This window comes from Gobio gobio (genome assembly GCF_949357685.1).
Source record: "Gobio gobio genome assembly, chromosome: 7".
NCBI classification, from domain to species: Eukaryota; Metazoa; Chordata; class Actinopteri; order Cypriniformes; family Gobionidae; genus Gobio; species Gobio gobio.
This window is the reverse complement of record NC_137103.1, coordinates 19848826-19868770: the sequence shown is the minus strand read 5'-3', so window position 1 is coordinate 19868770 and position 19945 is coordinate 19848826. Positions and strand designations below refer to the sequence as shown.

The following is a 19945-nucleotide window of genomic DNA, read 5'->3' as shown; positions in this document are numbered from 1 at the left end:
AGGCCAAAAATGCACTGTATGCTCCATAGGCCTGAGTTCAAGCCTCTTGTGCATAACTGTGGCGCTGAGGTTAGAGCCTGAGGCACTGGAATAATTCACACCAATTGATCGGTCTTTGATGCAAGTTTTCAAAGTAAACATCCCTCACTCCAGAGCTTTCATTGGCGTGGCACAATGGACTGTTAGCAAAGAGTTGGCCTGTTGCAAAGCACCCCCAATTATCTCCTTATTAGCCTCATGCCGGAGAAAGATCTGAGTCCATCATAAAGCTTTCTCAGTTTCAAATATGCAGCTTCCTTTTCACGGTCAGCCATTGCAATGGCGCATTTGCTGCTTCTGAACGGAGAGGCATGCAGAGTTCAGGGGACTTCCCAGAGTTCACAGCGAGCACGCCTCACAAAAGGCAGAGATGGGTCTGTGAGAATGCAACAAAAAGAGAGACTGGTGTGGAATAACCTGTATTGTTTGAGTGAAAGTACCTGGAAAGGAGCCAGGGTCTCAGCCAACAAAAGCAATCTGACAGGAAGCTTTAGAGGTGTTAATTACTGCTAACCACCATGATTTCACTTGAATTTTAAGCAGCTTCGGTATGCATCAGTATGATCTTGTGTTAACCAAACACTGATACTTGTTGACACTTTGTTACAAATCTCTGCTTGCAGCATCATTACTCCAGTCTTCAGTGTCACATGATCCTTCAGAAATCATTCTAATATGCTAATTTGCTGCTCAAGAAACATTTCTTATTATTGTCAATGATGAAAACTGTTGTGCTGCTTAATATTTTTCGTCTCTCCCAATCAATCAAATCTTAGGTGCAGTGTTAATTTTGACAGCATATTTTGATTTAGTTTTAGTCATAGTCTTTTGACTAAAATGCCATTTAGTTTTAGTCATATTTTAGTCACCTGAATTGTTTTTAGTTTTAGTCTAGTTTTAGTCGACTAAATATCATAAGATTTTAGTCGACTAAATATTATAAGATTTTAGTCGACTAAATATCATAAGATTTTAGTCGACTAAATCTACAGTAGATTTAGTCTCCTAAAATCTAATGAGTTTAGTTAAATTGTAATACATTAAGCATTTAAGTATTACATAACCGACTGTCACTTGAACTGACATTTTTAATGGTTTTAGTTGACTATTATAACCCTGATACTTTATTTAATATGTGTCAAATACTGGTCTTTCCTCCTGACTATGAATTAAATGGGAATGAAATTAAATACAGTTTATTGTGTAAGCAAAAACGAATATATAATGCGTGACTTTTAATTATAAACCAACTGGAAATACACCGGGACTCTTTTTTTGAAATCTCGCCTTACTATTGCAGTGGCAGGAGCTCATTCAAGTTCAGATGAGGAGATAAAATATGCATTGTTACAACCGTCTAAAACATATTACTATATAAACATCGTAAAGTAAACATTGTCATTATTCATCAGCATTAGTTAACAATTGCCTGGCATAAATGTGTGTTATTCATCTGTTACACAGGATATCAGTTCTGACTGGATCTCTTCCCTAATCGTCCCTTCCTAACATTTTCGTCTCGTTTTTATTTGTTGACGAAAATGACAGTTGATTTTCGTTATAGTTTTTGTCATCCAACACTTGTTTTTATTTAGTTATCGTCCCGTTTTCATCAGTGAAAAAAGGCAGTTGACGAAAATTATGACGAAAATTATTAGTCAACGAAATTAACACTGCTTAGGTGTAACTACATCTGGCTTTGCAGTGCACATTGATGTTAAAATTTAATTTTCCCACTTCCTCCCCAGCTCCACCTGTCTAGATCTGCTATAGGTACAGCTCTCTGCTGTATTTTGTGGCAAATAGGCTATATGATTGATATCTTTACATTTCTGTATTGGTTTTTCATTGTTTTCAGAGCTAATTTTTTCTATCACAAAGCATGTCAGATACTGTGCATTCACAGTGCTCACATCTGAGACAGTATTTGTTCTGACAACAGTGACTACAGGGTCTACAGAGATCACTGCAGAGGCCTTGTTAGGTAATGTTAGGTAACAGATCAAATAGAGGGGTTTGCTGCAGGAGTATTTTTGTCACATTCAGTGGCAATTTGCCCTGAGCCCTGGTTAATTTCTGACCGTGACTGGTGGGGCTGAGCTGACCATAAGAGGTTTGAGGGCTGCCTCTTATGTTGTAGAAACCACTAAAACTGGCATCTGACAGCACTGTTAAAAAACGACATTGTCTCGTGTCGAGCAAAGAATGTTTTGTTGTGCGGCTTTCAAAACCCGTCTAAAATTGTTCCCTGTTTGAGACTTTCGAGGACTTCCCTCTGGATGACTAATGGGGAAAATCCCTCTAATAGACAGATTGTGCATTAGTACTGCAGGGTCGTGGTACACAACACATGCAACAGCGTTCTGTGCAGAGCTCTGGCTCTCTCAGCTTACCAGGAGAGGAGGCCGTTCAATTGTGCTTTCTCTTGCTGTATTGACATAAGTGGTTGGATGGCCTCCAGGCCAAGTAATGAAACGCTCCAACCTAAATGTCGTAGGCCCGCCGATCAAAGTGTTTGTGGAAAGACGGGTTCTTGATGTGGTTTTGTGGCCACCGAGAATTGTTATGCTTTCAGTGATGCTTCCACAAGACAGATTAATCTCCACCATATCCTCTGTTTGTGCAAAAGATCCTTTGTATTGGCTTCCCAGGATGCCAGGCCCAGGTCGTCCCACCTATTCCCCTTACTCTTTGGCCATTCCAAACAGAGCAGCCCCTGCCTGCTGTCCCCAGGCCGTCTGACCAAACACACAAAGGATCTCTTCAACTTCCTGGCTCTCTGCTTGCCCCTCCTTGCAGCATCTTTCTGAACAGGGCCATGAGAAACTTAGAGTAACATCACAGCTGACACCCATTTCAGAGCTCAGTTTTGTGCTGAAATATGTGATGTGCTTGGGGGTAGTACTCTATGGACAATGGCTGGGGTCCAGTATGGTTTTGTCCAGGGAATAAATTCCTCATTGCAGCTTATTCTGGCTAAGAACCGCCTACTTTGTTAGGAAGAGACCATCTTGCTCTCAGATCTAGGAAGAGAGTGACATGCACAATGACCAACCACATTTGTTTTGGTTTTTACTCAGGGCCAAGATATCTGAAATACATTATACCACAATCACAGGCCACTGTGGGAAAATTAATTGATACAGTTCTCATGAACAGTTGTACGGAAAATATATCAGTTCATACACATGTACAGTACATGTATGTATGTATGAATGTATATATAAATACATACATATGCAGGAACTGCAGAATTTCTAAATCATTCTTATTACAAATAGGCTTTATGCCTGAACATGAACAAACATGTTTTAATTTAATTTAAGTATACTTGACAGAAAGGTTTAAGTATATTTGGACTATCCATGTACTCAATATTTTGATAAATTTTTTGTATAGTTTTTTGTACACTCTTATCTTATCAGATCATTATACTGCAAAACAAAATTACTTGCAGGTATAAAGTAACCTAACCTACCCTAACCTTATAACTTCACTTGTAGTACAAATGAGAAACGTAGTTGTGCACTTGAAGTTTACTACTTTTACACCTATAGTACACTTAAACGTGCTTTTATATACTGAAAAGTGGGCCAATTTAGTCAACCAAGCAGTATTGAAATAGTACACTTACAAGTTTACTACTAGTACATTGATATTAGTATACTTATCAAATATACTTGAACTTCAAAGATGAAAATGAATGTTTACTTCTTTTTCGTACGGGGAGACAGAATTCAAGTAGAGCTTATAGAGACAGAGTTTCACAGAGCTGTTCCAAGACACTGAAAAAAACAGATCATGAGCTGCTCTCATGTAAATAAATACAGTGCAATGCTTGACTCTGAAACACACAGCGGCCAGTTATCGGCCAGCTGGTGAGTATCATATATAGTATACACTGAAAAAACAGGAAAACACATGTTGTCCAATTTACTTAATCGTATTATTTGTGATCTACGCAACAAATTTGTGTTTCTCTTCTAAACATGATTTCATTGCTTTCGATTAATGTAATTCTCTAAATGGTGCAATATACTAGATTAAATTATTTGGGGTGAGTGTGAACCAATTAAGTACTTGAAAATGATTTTTGCTGAAACTGTAGTTCCCAGCATGCTTTGCTTGGGACTTGACAACTAGAGTAAAATTTTTGAAATTGAGTGTTATTTTATGTGTTTTTGGGCAAAATGAGAAAAAGGGGGAGACTTTATATTGTTTATTAGTGTTTAATGTTTAATTATGTTGGAATTATTCGAACCATTTAAATTACACTGGGTTACCATAGTGGAGAAGAGCGGAGCGATTGCTTAGGCTGTGGACTGACTCAGCACATGTCATTAAAGAGCATTTCACACTTAGCACATATATGATGTGCTATTGCTGGCAAATATAATGAAAGCTACTGAGTACTGTGTTATAAATCAGTCAAGTGACAACAAAAATATATACAAAAATAAACGTGTTTTGATTAAAGAGGCAGGGTCTCAAGCCCCCGAGAGCACCACTGTTGTAATGGAGCCACATTAAAATCATTGTGAGACTACTCAATTCGGTTACTTAAAAATTACTTAATTCCATTATGTTGAAATTATGTGAACAAATTATGTTTGTTTAACTTAATTGAATCATGTGGAACCGATGTACATGATTAAATCATGTAAATCCAACACCATTTTTTTCAGTGTATGAAGCAATAGTATATTGCTTCATATACAATACTCGCCAACATTGATTTTACTTGCATTTGACATTTACGGAGTGTTAAGTTTGATGGCACTGCAAGCCCGTTGATTGCTGTTGGAAGCTAAGGTATCGTTGCATGAAATACGTGTATTTTAAATGTATGAAAAACGTTTTTGACTCATGTTTAAATAATTCGCGTGGATCATACTTCAGATTGGAAAATACGGAAATCGGTATAAATATGGAAAAATCACATCTTTGATATAAATAGTTAAATACTCATTATCTCACAGAACTTCAGAATGTAATAATTCAGAAAATACAGTTATGCATTTTGACTCATACTCATACACAGTAAAAAACGCAGTGTAAAATTAACACTTAAAGTGTTAATTTTAACACTACTCCGGATCATATATGGTCCCAATCTAATTAGTGTAAAAAGTACACCGTTTGTAGTGTTGAATTTACAGTGTTAATATAGCACCCTACAGTGTAGAAAAATTACACCGTGAGTGTAAAGTGTTACACTTACAATTGTTGTTCAAGTTTTACACTATGGGGTGTTTAACACCCCTGGTGTTGATTTAATTCCACTATAAGTGTTATTAATAAAATATTCTGTTCGGTGCAAAAAAAATGTTACACTATTTTTTACACTATTATATGGTGTTAATGTACAAGATCAGACATAAAATCAAGAGTCTTCAGACGTATAAATCCAAAGTTTATTTAACAAATGGACAAAGCGACTACTTTAAAACATATCAGATGTGTAAATGTCAATTAGTCAATCACATTCTTGAGGTGTTGCACAGAAATACAATTTTTAAAAAGTTAATAAAATGCATAAAATCATCAAATTTGCCTGGACACAAACAAATATAACAGGTAGATTTGAACAAGATTGCAGAAAGCTACTTGTCGACAGTTGTGTAGCATCCATGAATGCTGTTCCTCCCTGTCCCATCAGTGAGCAGGTATTGCTGTGTGGTCTCTTCAATTCAATCAAGGCGTTCTGGTATGTCATTCCTTGCCTACAGATCATAGACAAAAAAAAAAAAGTCAAAGTCACCTCTCCAATTGGCCATCTTTGTATCAGTTTTCCACAATACAATCAAGACAACTGGCAATATTTTGAGGCAGACTAATTTTGAGGTAGTGTGACAGAAATGTCCAAATGTACCTTTTTGAGGATGACAATATTTTTCAGCTTGATATGAGGACATCTTTCCAGGCAGGGCCGTGCAGAGAGTTCTTCAGGGGCAGGGGCTCAAATGTAAAAAAGGGGCAATATGTAAATATATATATATATATATATCTTATGCTCATCAAGCCTGCATTTATTTAATCAAAAATACAGAAAAAAACAGTAGCCTAATATTGTGAAATTTTATTACATTATGTTCTTTTTAACTTTTTATTAATAAAAGAATCTTGAAAATAGTATCACAGTTTCCATCATTGACATTAAATCCTCATATTAGAATGATTTCTGAATGATCATGTGACACTGAAGAGTGGAGTAATGATGCTGAAAATACAGCTGTGATCACAGGAATAAATTATATTTTAAATTATTTTAAAATAGAAAACCATTATTTTAATAATATTTCACAATATTGCTGTTTTTTATCAAATAAATGCAGGCTTGATGAACATAAGAGACTTTCATAATGCTGCATAATATTCAAAAATGGTAATATAATAAAGTCCTTTCACGTAACCATTTCGCCGGCCTACACTTCACATAATAGGCCTGTAGGTGCTGGTGGCACTTGGGGTTTGTTAACTTTGATAGTTTAATGAAATAGTAAACGGTGTATCAATATACATAAATACAAGTGAATTTGACACTTACCATTAATGCAACTTTTGCTGCTGCTGCATGGTTTTGTGCAGGGATTTGTTTGTTAAAATCCATTTTGTCAGTGATGCAACTTAAAAAATGAGACAAACCGCAGGAAATCGTTCCACAAACGTTAGTTCGTCTGTCCATGTCATTTTCAACCGATTTATGAATAAGAACAGAAAATTACCGTTTCACATCGGCCAATGGAATTTGAACTTGCTTTGCCAGATCACGATTGGTTGGTGTATATACATGACAAACGGGCATTGGTGAATTGTGTAATACTTTAAAATATATAATATATAGATTTGTAATTAAATCAACACATTAGCTTTGATTATGGATGAAAAAAAAATATTGGTTTACTTTTTTCCCGTAAGGCCACACACTCTCTGAAAGGACCATATTTGGCTCGAGAGCCGCTTCCGAACAGAGGAAAATCAGCTGTCAATTAAAACGCACGCGACCCATAGCAACGCGTTACGGCAACGCCTCAACAGAAATTGTCCGACTTTTGAGCCGTTCGTTACCATTGTATACATTGTCATGTTATAATAATCACATTTATTTAGTTTTATTGACCACGATATTATCATTGATATTTGTCTGAGAGGGGCACTTTTGATTCATTTTGAAAAAGGGCAGGGGCTCGAGCACCCAAAGCCCCCCCCCTCTGCACGTGCCTGTTTCCAGGTCTCTTGCAGCCTTGTGGTGATGGTGGAATCAAATGAAGTAGGGGATGAATTGATGCAGGATTGTTGCGGATTCTAAATAACAAATGTGACAACTTCAGCAAAAAATGCATGAACGTGTATAGATAATCTTATTCTGAATTATAGTCGAACCTGAATCATCCTCTTTCACAGCAGATTCCGCAGTCAATCAGGTCCTTGAAGGTCTTGGAAGAAGCCTTTCCGGGAACTTAGCTGAGGTCTTCTCACTAAAAATCAAAACGAAACAGAAAACAGTTACATAGCATAATGACATGCATAACTCTCAGGAACCATTCTGTTCAGATGATTGTGTAGTCACAGGGTAGCACCGTTCACTCACACCTCAACATGACATCATGACTTTGCGTAAACATACAAGCCACTTTCTAAAGCCAAATGGCGTGTTATCTGTACGCTTTGAGCTATCCGCGTGTATGTCTACGCCGTGTAATTCCGTGTGTATGTGTACGCCGAAACGAACATCATCTCCGCGTGTATGTGTACGCCGTGTGATTCTGCGTGTATGTGTACGCCGTGTATGTGTACGCCGTGTATGTGTACGGCGTGTGATTCTGTGTGAATGTGTACGCCGTGTGATTCTGCGTGTATGTGTACGGCGTGTGATTCTGCGTGTATGTGTACGCCGTGTGATTCTGCGTGTATGTGTACGCCGTGTGATTCTGCGTGTATGTGTACGCCGTGTGATTCCGCGTGTATGTGTACGCCGTGTGATTCCGCGTGTATGTGTACGGCGTGTGATTCTGCGTGTATGTGTATGGCGTGTGATTCCGCATGTATGTGTACGGCGTGTGATTCTGCGTGTATGTGTACGCTGTGTGATTCTGCGTGTATGTGTACGCCGTGTGATTCCGCGTGTATGTGTACGCCGTGTGATTCCGCGTGTATGTGTACGCCGTGTGATTCCGCGTGTATGTGTACGCCGTGTGATTCCGCGTGTATGTGTACGGCGTGTGATTCCGCGTGTATGTGTACGCCGTGTGATTCCGCGTGATTCCGCGTGTATGTGTACGGCGTGTGATTCCGCGTGTATGTGTACGGCGTGTGATTCCGCGTGTATGTGTACGGCGTGTGATTCCGCGTGTATGTGTACGGCGTGTGATTCCGCGTGTATGTGTACGGCGTGTGATTCCGCGTGTATGTGTACGGCGTGTGATTCCGCGTGTATGTGTACGGCGTGTGATTCCGCGTGTATGTGTACGGCGTGTGATTCCGCGTGTATGTGTACGCCGTGTGATCCCGCGTGTATGTGTACGGCGTGTGATTCTGCGTGTATGTGTACGGCGTGTGATTCTGCGTGTATATGTACGCCGTGTGATTCTGCGTGTATATGTACGCCGTGTGATTCTGCGTGTATGTGTACGGCGTGTGATTCTGCGTGTACAAGACGCTTAAACACACTGTTGATAATGCGCATGCGTCACACAAACGGAATTCTTAACTCGTTACTATATAACACAGACACTTTTACCGTTTCAACAAAAGGACACAACATAATGCCACACTTAATGCTTACAAAACAAATATACAATTACCATTTGAAGAATTCTCTCATCTGCGCAGAAAAAGCTCAAATGTTGCTGCTTCAGAGCTTCTTATCAACTTCACTGCCTGACTGACTCGTCGTAAAACCAGGCCTCCGTGTGACTGGAGGCGGGAATGCACACTTTCATGAAGGCTGTGAACAAACCAAAATGAAATAAGCTAAAAGTATATATAACAAATTGTAAACACATCCCAAAAAATATTTTAAACGTAAAATCACCTTCATCTAAGAAATCAAATAGGCATGAGAAAAGTTCACATTCTTCTGTACATCTCAGCATCTCATGAACTTGAAGAGCTTCCTTAATCCTGACAAAAACACGCAGTTAATCATTTATAAATGTGTTCATCACCATGTTTAACAAAAAATGTTAACAAATGTACTTAATATTTCATTTTAGAAAGAAAAGCAATCCAAGTTCCAACCCACCGTCTCAGTCGATTGGCGTCGTCGTCTGGCGAGGCAGCAGTCATCGAAGGGCGGAGTCAAAACTATTCGGCGCGTTTTTTTGCACTTTCAGTGTAAAAAAAAATTTACACTATGTAGCACCCCCATAATTACACTGAAGAAGATTACGCTTTAAGATTGTTAATCCCAACTCTTTGGGAATTAATAACTTTTAACACTGCAATTTTTACACTGCTGATTTTACTGTGTAGTTTTAATTCAGTGTACGTAAAAGGGTAAACTCAACCAATCAGATTGGAACTGTTGGTTTTGTCAGTGTGTGCCATTTTTGTGTGCAATATGCATGACATGGCCACTGATCGGAGTGTGAGTGGTTCACATACATGCATATGGACATATTTAGCCATTGCATCAAGGTTTGTGAACGCCTTCTGCCATGAGTTTTGCATTGTTAAGATAGCGTGTCAAGTTAAAAACGGTTCCCTTATGTTTTTGAACAATGTATCCTATGTGAACAGCATCTAAGTAGTAAGTAAGTATGTTGAACTTGAAACCAGTCTAAATATTCAGGGAGTTCAGGAAACTCAGCATAGTCAATTTAAAAAATATGTATTTTTGCACATTCCTAGTTTTCATTGCGTGGCCACTGTTTCTTCACAGGTTAAATGTCACGAGTACAGTGATTCCAGAAAAGAGGAGGAGAACGCAGGCCTGCTTAAGATGAAAGAGGAGCAGAGGAGAAAGGTACAGAACAAAGGAAGTAAAACAGATGGCCTGAACATATGAACATCACCTCCACTTTTGGTTCACAGGAACACCACAGCTAAATGTCTGGGCTTTGCCAAGAAAAATAACTTACTCTGCCTAGCATATGCTGTTGATTACCACGTTCTAGGTTATAGGAGGTAGTCATGGATGAAGTAGTGTAGGTGTTTTCCAGCTGGCTGTATAGTGGTATTTCTGTGGCTTTGAATGCCTCTATGTCGGTCAAACACAAATTTAACTCACTGATATGCATCAAGGACAAAAGGTCAGTCTGACCTATCATGTTGATATTGTTGTTTATTCATGCAAATGCACAATGAAATGATTACAGCCACAGACCTTGAATGCCTTTATATAAGTAGAGGAGACATTTCTGTTGGAGATGACATTTTCATTACCTTACTATTTCCAGACAGAAATTTTGGAGGAAAAACAAAAACAACAGGAGGAGGACAGGAAGAGACGGACTGAAGCTGACCATCGGCGGTATGGGCGCCTAATCATGACAAACCGCTAAAAAAACCATGACTGTCAGAATTAATAAAGTAGTCTGAGACCACTAGTAAAAATGCTTATATTATGCAGTTTTCTAATTTGATGCCATTTTTTCATTACAAATTATATTGTCAACATTGCAATTTGAATGAAGGAAGTTGTATTTGAAAAAGATCATGAATGCTTTAGTATTTTAGTTGCTTTAATGACTCCACAATGACTGCATGTACTCTACAAGCATGTGTTAAACCTGATGATCAGGTTCTCCAGCATGATTTAAGATGATTCAGAGAGCATCTTGCATATAAGTAGCTACTTTTGAGTTTCATCTGAGAATTCATACAGGTTTCGAAGCACATTTTGAAACCTGTATGAAGTATGAAACACAACTTGAATACTCCATTGAAGAAAAATCAGTACATTTTAGCATACTTTGAAAACATATCAGAAAAATAAGTCTTTAATTTTAAATCCAACTCAGGAATACGTGAAATAACACAACCAGGTTAAACATTGATGACACGGAACAAGGAAAATCCACAGGTAGAGTAATCAAAAAAGTACGAACAGGTGAAGGAACTAATTATCAACCAGGAAAACGAACAATAACCAGGAACTCTGGCAAAACGGAACCAAAATAGAATATACACATGACGATAATATACTTTAAAGGCACAATATGTAATTTTCGCCACTAGAGGTTGCTTATTCAATACAAAGGCATAGCTTGATAACGCCTTGATTTTGCGGAGTCATTGGAGTTGTCTTGTTGTCTTCACCGACGGGACTCAGGAAGAAATTATTAACATTACTGTAGTATGAAGCAGGGTGGGGCTGAAGCCACTGGAGTGGAACGAGGCTGCTGGAGCGACTGCTAATAAGAGACAAGCGCGACACACAGCTCGAGAGCAGTGGAGCTTTTATTATGGAGCAGATGAGCGCTTCCGCTTCTTCTTCTCTCATGCATATGTGGGGTAACGCAGCGCTTTTTTATCATATTAGATACATTTGAGTGTGTTGAAAGTTATGTTATAATGCTACTCTGTGCATTCGCTCGGCACCTTCTATGAGACACTTGTTGCACACTGCATTAAGCTAGATCAATATAGGCATGGTAAAACAAGTGGTAAATCAAGAAAACAACATTTAAACAATAAGACTAACTGTGTTGAGCTCTATAACAATGATTCGTTTTCTGTCAATGAATGTATCCAAACAGTTGCTCACCTGTCTAATAAAACACATAATATATTAAAGCGTCTATGGTATTTCCATGGTTTCTACAAAAAAAAAAACGAAATCGAGGGTAATGTCATTAATAGGCACGGCCCGTGTCCTGGTTAAACTGGATTTAAACATTCTTGGAAACTTTTAGAATAATTTAAGTACACAAGTAAACAAAATATATAACATTGTTCTAGTGGTTTTTGGTTTTTGTAATCCAAAAATCTTACATATTGTGCCTTTAAAATAATATACTTATGTGTGAACTGAATGTAAGGTTTTCAAGCATGCTAATTTCAATTAAAAGACTATGTATTATAGTTTAAATGTATATTAAATGCTATTAGATGAACTACAGAGTGCCCTTTTGATCCAGGCCCATTTATACTTCTGCGTCGAGTGTACGCCGTAGTGTACGCCGTAGGCTACGCGCGTAGCCGACGCCGTCGTGAGCATTTATACTTCTGCGCTGTTGTCTGCGTCAATGTGCAATTCCACATGTAGACGCTAGGAGGCAGTGTCCTCGGGCATGTTGGTGTAATCAAGACAACAGCCGAAGAAGAAGCAGCTTGATGTGTAGAATCTGTACATTCATGTCGGAATATCAGCAGCAGTGAGAGAGCGGCTTTTCTTGCAGCTTGAGTTGTTGTATCTAATACAAATTTAGCATCTCTAGTTGATTAGTAAAGTTAAATAAGGCGATCTGGCGCTGGAATGCATTTGTGAAACTATGCGGAGCTCGTGGCCGCTGTTTTCAGCAGCGGTGGCTCAGCAAGCGATTGTTGTTGCGGAGACTTCATTCACGAAATATACCCTAATGTGTCCCTGTTCTTGATATACAATTACTGATTAACATCTTTGGTTTTAATGAGAAAATAAATAAACTATATTCAGCGGATCTATGTATTTATTTACTACCATAAAGAATCGCTGGACTGCAAAATAGTGTGTTATAGCAGACGTAAGGAACTATCATCCAATTTCTGGACACACACACACACACTCCTATCGCAGATTTTTTATTTATTTATTGACCTGAGGGAAGGGTTCTGGCAGACCAATCACAGCGCTTGCGGTCCGCGTAGAATTGACGCGTTGTTACATTTTTGGAGAGGTGCGCGTCAGGCTACGGCGTAGGGTACGGCGTATCCAACGCGTCTATGCGTAGGGTACGCCGTACCCTCTGCGTGCACTCGACGCAGAAGTATAAATTGTATAAATAAGTACATCTTTATATGTAATTTCATAGTTACTTCTATTGTCTTTGAAATATGGTTAAAGCTGCTGAATGTACTGACAAGCGTTCTTGGTAAACTAAATTATACTTCTATTGAAACTTGTTTGTCACATATGCTATTTAAATATATTTTTCATTGCATATTTGTAAGTATATTAACTTTAAATGTATTATATTGAATAACATGCTACAGTTAAAACTATAATTAAGTACTTTACATCTGCTGTAGTATATTATTAAACACATCAAAATTAGTGTACTTTAAAGCACAACAAAATGTTATTAAAACATGAAGTAAAATGTATTTGTAGTTTTAAGAAACATGAAAGTGTACTCTCTTAAGTGGCTTTTATTTCCTTCATTATTGTCTGCAAGTAAAGTCATTTAATACACTTCTTTTCCACAACGGTAGAAACCTAGAAATAGTGCTAAATGCCATAACAGTTCTTATTTAAAAATGTTCAAAATCATAAGAGGTTTACCTACAGATACATTTGTGATTTCAAGATGGTCTCTGACATTTAAAATCTACTGTACTAAAGAAGTAGAAATATTTCAGTTGTGAAATGTTCTAATGGTGTTTTGCTCTCTTCAGGGTGAACTTGGCCTTCCTTGACCATTTGGCGAGTCGTTCAGGTATGGTGTCTGAACCTGTGACCCAAACCCCTGAAAGCAGTAATGTCTGGCTGTATGATGATGACGAACCACAGGATACAGCCTTATCCACAGTACCCAACCCATCACAGGTCTATACAGACAGTGCAGAGGAGGATGGTGAGTCTTAAACAAGATTTATATGCATCCGCTATGGCACTGTGTGTGTTTAGGTCTGTTTTATTTCACAGCACTTCTGGAAACGCCTCCATTGCGTCGAAATCGCAAGTCTCAAAGCCTCCACGTTTGTGTGATATTAAACAGACTCCTGACACGTGATGCTCTTAGATGTCCCTGTATATACGAACTGCCTGCGTTATGAGAGGTTAATGTCAATTACAGCATGTGCCAGTAACTAGCAAATTCATTATCAGCGAGCTGCATGGTTGGTGTGTTTTTCCTCCAGATTGTTTTGAGGTCCAAATTGAGGCCTAGTGTAAAGTAAACTCATATGGACTTGTAGAAGCTTGAATCATTGGCATGCCTGTCTGACAACAGACTGATTAATGGCTGCGACTGCTGCAATAACCTTGGTTAGCTCTTCGAGATCCAGTCTGGCAGCCTTGTTACTACTTGGAAATGCGCCATGCTGTCTACAAACTGGCACTGCTCTAGTGTAGTCAGTATATACTCACCCTCATGTCGCTGTACACCTGTATGCTGTTATTTTTTTCTGCAGAACAGTAAAAGGCGACTCTCCATGCAGCTCTTTTCCATAAAAAGACAATTCATACAGCACGTTAAATATGGATATTTTTCTTACAAAAACCGGTAACACTTTAGAATAATGATCCGTCATTAATAGGTAAGGTATGCTGGAAGTAATGCAGGACTAATGAGTAGTACTTCATTAACACTTCAGCTACAACTATTAACTAATATAGAAACAACCTTAACTATTCAGTAAGTAATATCAAATTTAGGACTAAGATAGTTCCTTATTAATCAATAATTACTGAATGGGATTGGCATCTCTAAGAACTAATAGGTAACTATGACAAATTATAAAGAATTACTGATTAATTACTAATCACAACATTACCGTGTCTGAGATGTGAGAAATTTTCTTTTTTTTTTTACTCTCAATGTGGTCATAAAATGCATCACTAATTACTCAAGTGTTACCTAGTCACTACGCAGGAACTACTAGTGACCTGAACCATTATTTTAAAGTGAAAAAACATATTTTTCACTTTAAAATAATGGTCCAGATCACTAGTAGTTCCTGCATAGTGACTAGGTAATCCTTGAGTAACTAGTGATGCATTTTATGAATTTGTTCAGAGTAAAAAAGATGATCGACTACGTCTCAGACACACAATAATGTTCTTTATAATTTGTCAGTTAGTTAATAGTTATTAATGAGGCTAATCTCATTCAGTAGTTATTGATTACTTAACAAGGTACTATCTCCTACATTCGATATTACTTACTGATTAGTTAAGCTTGTTTCTATATTAGTTAGTGGTAGTAGCTGAAGTGTTAATGTAGTACTACTCATTAGTCCTGCATTACTTCCTGCATAGTTACCTATTAATGACGGACCATTATTTTAAAGTGTTACCCAAAAACTCATCGATTCGCTTCAGAAGGTCTTTATTAACCCCCCGGAGCCGTGTGGATTACTTTTATAATGGATGTATGCACTTTTTTGGGCTTCAAATTTTGGGCTGCTATTCACTGCCATTATAAAGCTTAGAAGAGCCAGGACATTTTTTAATACAACTCTGATTGTATTCGTCTGAAAGAAGAATGTCATATACACCTAGGATGGCTTAAGGGTTAGTAAATCATGGGGTAATTTTAATTTTTGGATGAACTATCCCTTTAAACACCATAAAAGCATATTTCAATACTTTTAAAGCGAAATCTGTGTGTGAGGAATAGACAAAAGTCATTATTCAATCTAAAATAAAATCCCTTGCAAAAGATTTTACAGCTCTAAAATCAAATACACGCGGGATATACTGAAATATTTCAGTTTTATTTTAGTATCATTACTATTATAGTTTTTATTAATATTTTTAATTTGTAGTAATTTTTTTATATCTAGTTTGTATTATATGTATTATATCTTATTCAATTGTATCTGTTTTAGTTTGTTATTTTAGTACATTGTTAAGCTAAAAACAAATGAGAAATGTTGCCTTTGCAATTAGTTGCAATAAAAAATCAAATATTATTTTTTATAATTTATTTTATTACAGTGATCTTTGATTTGATTAGATTTGTATGGTTTTAGTTTTTTAACTATATACCCCTGGTCACTGAGTCAGTACCCTTAAAGCCCGCTGAAACCAAGATGTGATAAACATTTTAATTTATATGAACAGCTGTTAATCCATCTGTTCAGACTGACATAAATGTTAGCATGCCGTCAATGCGATTTTTTTTATGGACAGGGGCATAATATCTTTTCCATTGCACTGCAAAGAAAACTGGCCAGCCAATAGGATTCTTGCTTTTTTTTTTAAACTGCAATTTACTGTCAGAGAATTGATCTGTTTTTTTCTTTCAGCCCATTTGACGTTTTTTTTGCTGAACATTTATGTTGGAGTGAATAGTCTTTTGAGAGTGATTAACATTGATGATGTTTTATTTATTTTTTATTTTTGAGTATTGAAAAAAAGCTGTGTGAAGATTTTGCTAAATTTTCTTCTGTGTTCCGTTAAAAAAACAAAAAAAAAACAGCATACAGGTTTGGACCAACATAATAATAAGTACATAATGACAGATTTCTCCTTTGATTGATTGATCAATTTAAAACTATAGTTTATTCTATTCTGACAAACAGGCATGGAACGTGTATGATTCACACATATTGTTTTAGCCTCCTAAGTGGGATTTGGAAATGACTGAATCTAGCTCCATTATGTGGAGTTCTTCACTTTTTTTGCCAAGAGGTGTGACTGTAATGGCCAGCTTTCCCATCTGCGTGCAGAGCCTGTGGACTGCTGTGTGATGGTGTGGGACTAATGTGCCATTCACGTCGAAACCGTCTGTATATCTTCTCAGATGCCTAATGACACATTATGTTTGTGTGTTCAGCATCACTTACATCTGAATCACTGCAAGGACCAAAGGTTGTATCCTCAGCTGAGGTTTGGGGTCAGCCAGGTCTTCCAATTCTCAAACTCACACCTCTGTCTCTGATTACCAGAAACATTAGATGTGTTTGTCTCTGAACCAAGAGAGTCTCAGAATGACCTCTCGTCTGGCTGCGGTTCGACTTACTCACGGTAGAGATTGGACCTGCCCTGGCTTATGACACTTCCATGAGTACAGAGGCTGAATGATGAGTTACTAGAAGTGTTCTCTGTTCTCTTTGAATCCAGCTATACCAAATTCAAACTGTATATTTATTTAGTGCAATTTTTTTTTTCTTTCTTAGTATTTCTCTTATTTTAAATCAAGATACATTGACATGAGATGCTAAATGACCCAAGATCAGAAGCCCAAAAAGTGACAATGTGAAAGTAGCCTGAATGTGCGCATGCTTTTTTGGGCGGTAAATAATGCCACAAACACCAGTAAATTGACAAGCGTAAACCTTAGTAAATTACCTTGCATGATTCATTATAATAATAATGCATTTAATAATGCATATGCAATAAGGTCAGGTGCAAAAATAACCCCGTCCAGCACTAATTTTACACTGCGCGTCTTTAGTAAATCCTGATAGTAGTTTTTTAATGTCAAAAGAGGGTTTGCACAAGCTTTTAGTAAATCGGGCGCTTAATATCTTAATTTCTTAAAATAATTTTGCACACCGATCAGACATAACATTATGACCACTGATGAACACTTCACAGGTGAAGTGAATAATGCTTTTGGAGAGCATCTCCAAAACTGCAGCTCTTGTGGGGTGTTCCCATTCTGCAGTGGTCAGTATCTATCAAGTGGTACAAGGAAGGAACAGTGGTGGCCATTGATGCACGTGGGGAGCGAAGGTTGGCCCATGTGGTCCGATCAAACAGACAAGCTATTGTAGCTCAGATTGCTCAAAAAGTTAAAGCTGGTTCTGATAGAAAGGTGTCAGAATAAACAGTATCACAGTTTGTTGCGTATGAGGCTGCATAGCCGCAGACCAGTCAGGGTGCCCATGGAAGTCATAATGTTATGCCTGATCGGTGTATCTTGATTTAAGAATGGTTATATATTTGTATTGGGAAAAAAGACCAAAGAAAATCATTTTAAGGTGAAGTGTGTCATTTCTGCACAACTAACATCACCGAATTGAACTGCAGAAATAATGACTTCCATTTTCCGAACAACACCCATAAATCAACCTACGAATGGATTACTTACAGTTGACTCTTCATATTGAACTCGGACAAAAATACACACGTCACCTTCAATTATGTTCCTGTAGCTCATCTGGTAAAGCAAAGCTTCAGCAAGGCATTGGTCCGAGTAAAAGCTTAGCGTTAAAATGTATACCTTCTACTGTACGCATCCGCCAAAGGCATTGAACGCCACTTATTCTGTCAGTTTCAATTATTGCCATGAGTATTCTACTATCCTTTCACAGTTTTCCAAATTCAATAGACTTTCTGTTGCATTATCTGGGGCCTTTGCGTAAAACGATGACCTTCCTATCTATCCGGCATTCCTGGGATCTGTGCGTATGGGACATCTGTCTGCCATAGTGCTAGTTTTGTCCATTAGTGTGTGGTTTAGTGTGGGATCAAGATGTCGTTGTTTGCGGAACAGGCTGGCAGAAGCACTGCGGTGGAGACGAGTTCTCCCACCCTGTCTGTCCTGCTCCGTGAACCAGATGAACCAGCAGGGAGGTCAATCTTGCGCTGCATAGCGGCACATTATTGGAGAGATGTGTGCCTGTGAGACTCAGGATCTGAAGTCTCTTGGAACAAGTGACCATGTTGCTCATCCTTTTTTGACAGCCACGCCGCATGGTGATGATTCTGCTTTAGTGCTATAAAGATATTAGCTAAACTAATGTACATTTACAGTCTGTTTATTGTTTTTCTTGTAGATTGTGACCCTATGTGGACCCTGATGAGACTTCAGAATGAGTTTCCATACTATGAGCGAGATATGCTGGAAGACATCGTCAAACAGTGTAATGGCGATTACCAGCAAGCATATGAGCTGCTTAATGTGTAAACGAACACTTTATTTTGTTATTGTTGTGATGCTGAATGATAGCTGAAAGTTCAGCCATTGTGTACTCAGTAAATAATGATTTTCGTGTGAACTATCCATTTAATTATTGAAGGCGGTGACTTTAAAAACATTCTAGTGTCCTTTGAACTGAAACAAAAACGTATTTTTTAGTTTAAGCAGTTATTTTTGTTCTGACACGAAATGGATTGACACTTAGCCACAGAGAAAAGAAATCAAAACAATAAATCAAGATTTGAGTCTGCTGTGGGAACGTTTATGGATCCCATGAGTACAGTTCACAGACTAAATGATGTAAATGATGTGCGTTCACAAAATCCAAAGGCTAATTTATAATGAGGTAAAGGACTAGAGGAATTCTGAACTCATCCACAATAGGGATGGACAGTGAAAAACCAAACCATCATACAGATCATTAGCTTCTTCAATGCTTTATAGGCTCCTGCTAGAACTCTGCATGAATTTAAAAAGGCTGCCTCTGTTTATGTGAAATAGTGCGCAACAGTCAGGTTTCCGGAAGTAAATATCCCATTTATTTTCCACATAGAGGAATTGATTTACTTGTAAACTTTTAAAGATGTTGTTAATCAATGGTATATTCTCCTGTTGACGCCATCAGCCCACATCATTTCAATGTATTTTAAAATAATCATATGTAACAGTGGAATTCCTGGTAGTTATTTGTAAGAGTTGTAGTTATTTCCCTCTTAAAGCCATTAACCATACATTCTTTTTTGGTATAATTTTTGTAATACTTTTTGGCTTTCAAACAATGCTTGTAATGTTGTGACTTTGAAGACTTATTTAAATCCATATGGGGGAAAAAATGAGGAAAATACAGAACCAAGGCCGCAGAAAAAGTGAACAGGCACTGCTGCATTTTATTCAGCCGATTTGATCATGAAGTAATTGAAGAAATTGGTGACTTGTCCTGCTTAAATCAAGATATTAAATGTTCTGTAAGATAAATAATGTGTTTAATTTATAAATTGTGCTTCGGGCAAGTTTAAATCCCGTCTTGGGGACTTTTCATGATCTTGTCTCCCTCTCTCTCCACCTTCGCTTGCTGTCGGTTTCTATACTATCCTATCTCAATAAAGGCAAAACATCTACAAAAAAAATACATTTGTGTCATCTTTAATTTTTTTACTATCATAATTTTT

General features: G+C 37.7%; 1 protein-coding gene across 1 annotated transcript in view; it reads left to right on the top strand.

Moving 5' to 3' along the window:
• Positions 1–19896, top strand: part of epsti1 (epithelial stromal interaction 1) — a 30694-nt gene extending 10798 nt beyond the window's left edge. The window contains exons 8-11 of the mRNA XM_079820987.1: positions 9923–10006; positions 10440–10513; positions 13579–13757; positions 18634–19896. Coding sequence (XP_079677113.1) covers positions 9923–10006; positions 10440–10513; positions 13579–13757; positions 18634–18764 — 468 coding nt within the window. The 3' untranslated portion in view covers positions 18765–19896. The remainder of the gene's footprint in view (positions 1–9922; positions 10007–10439; positions 10514–13578; positions 13758–18633) is intronic.
• Positions 19897–19945: the final 49 nt, after the last annotated feature.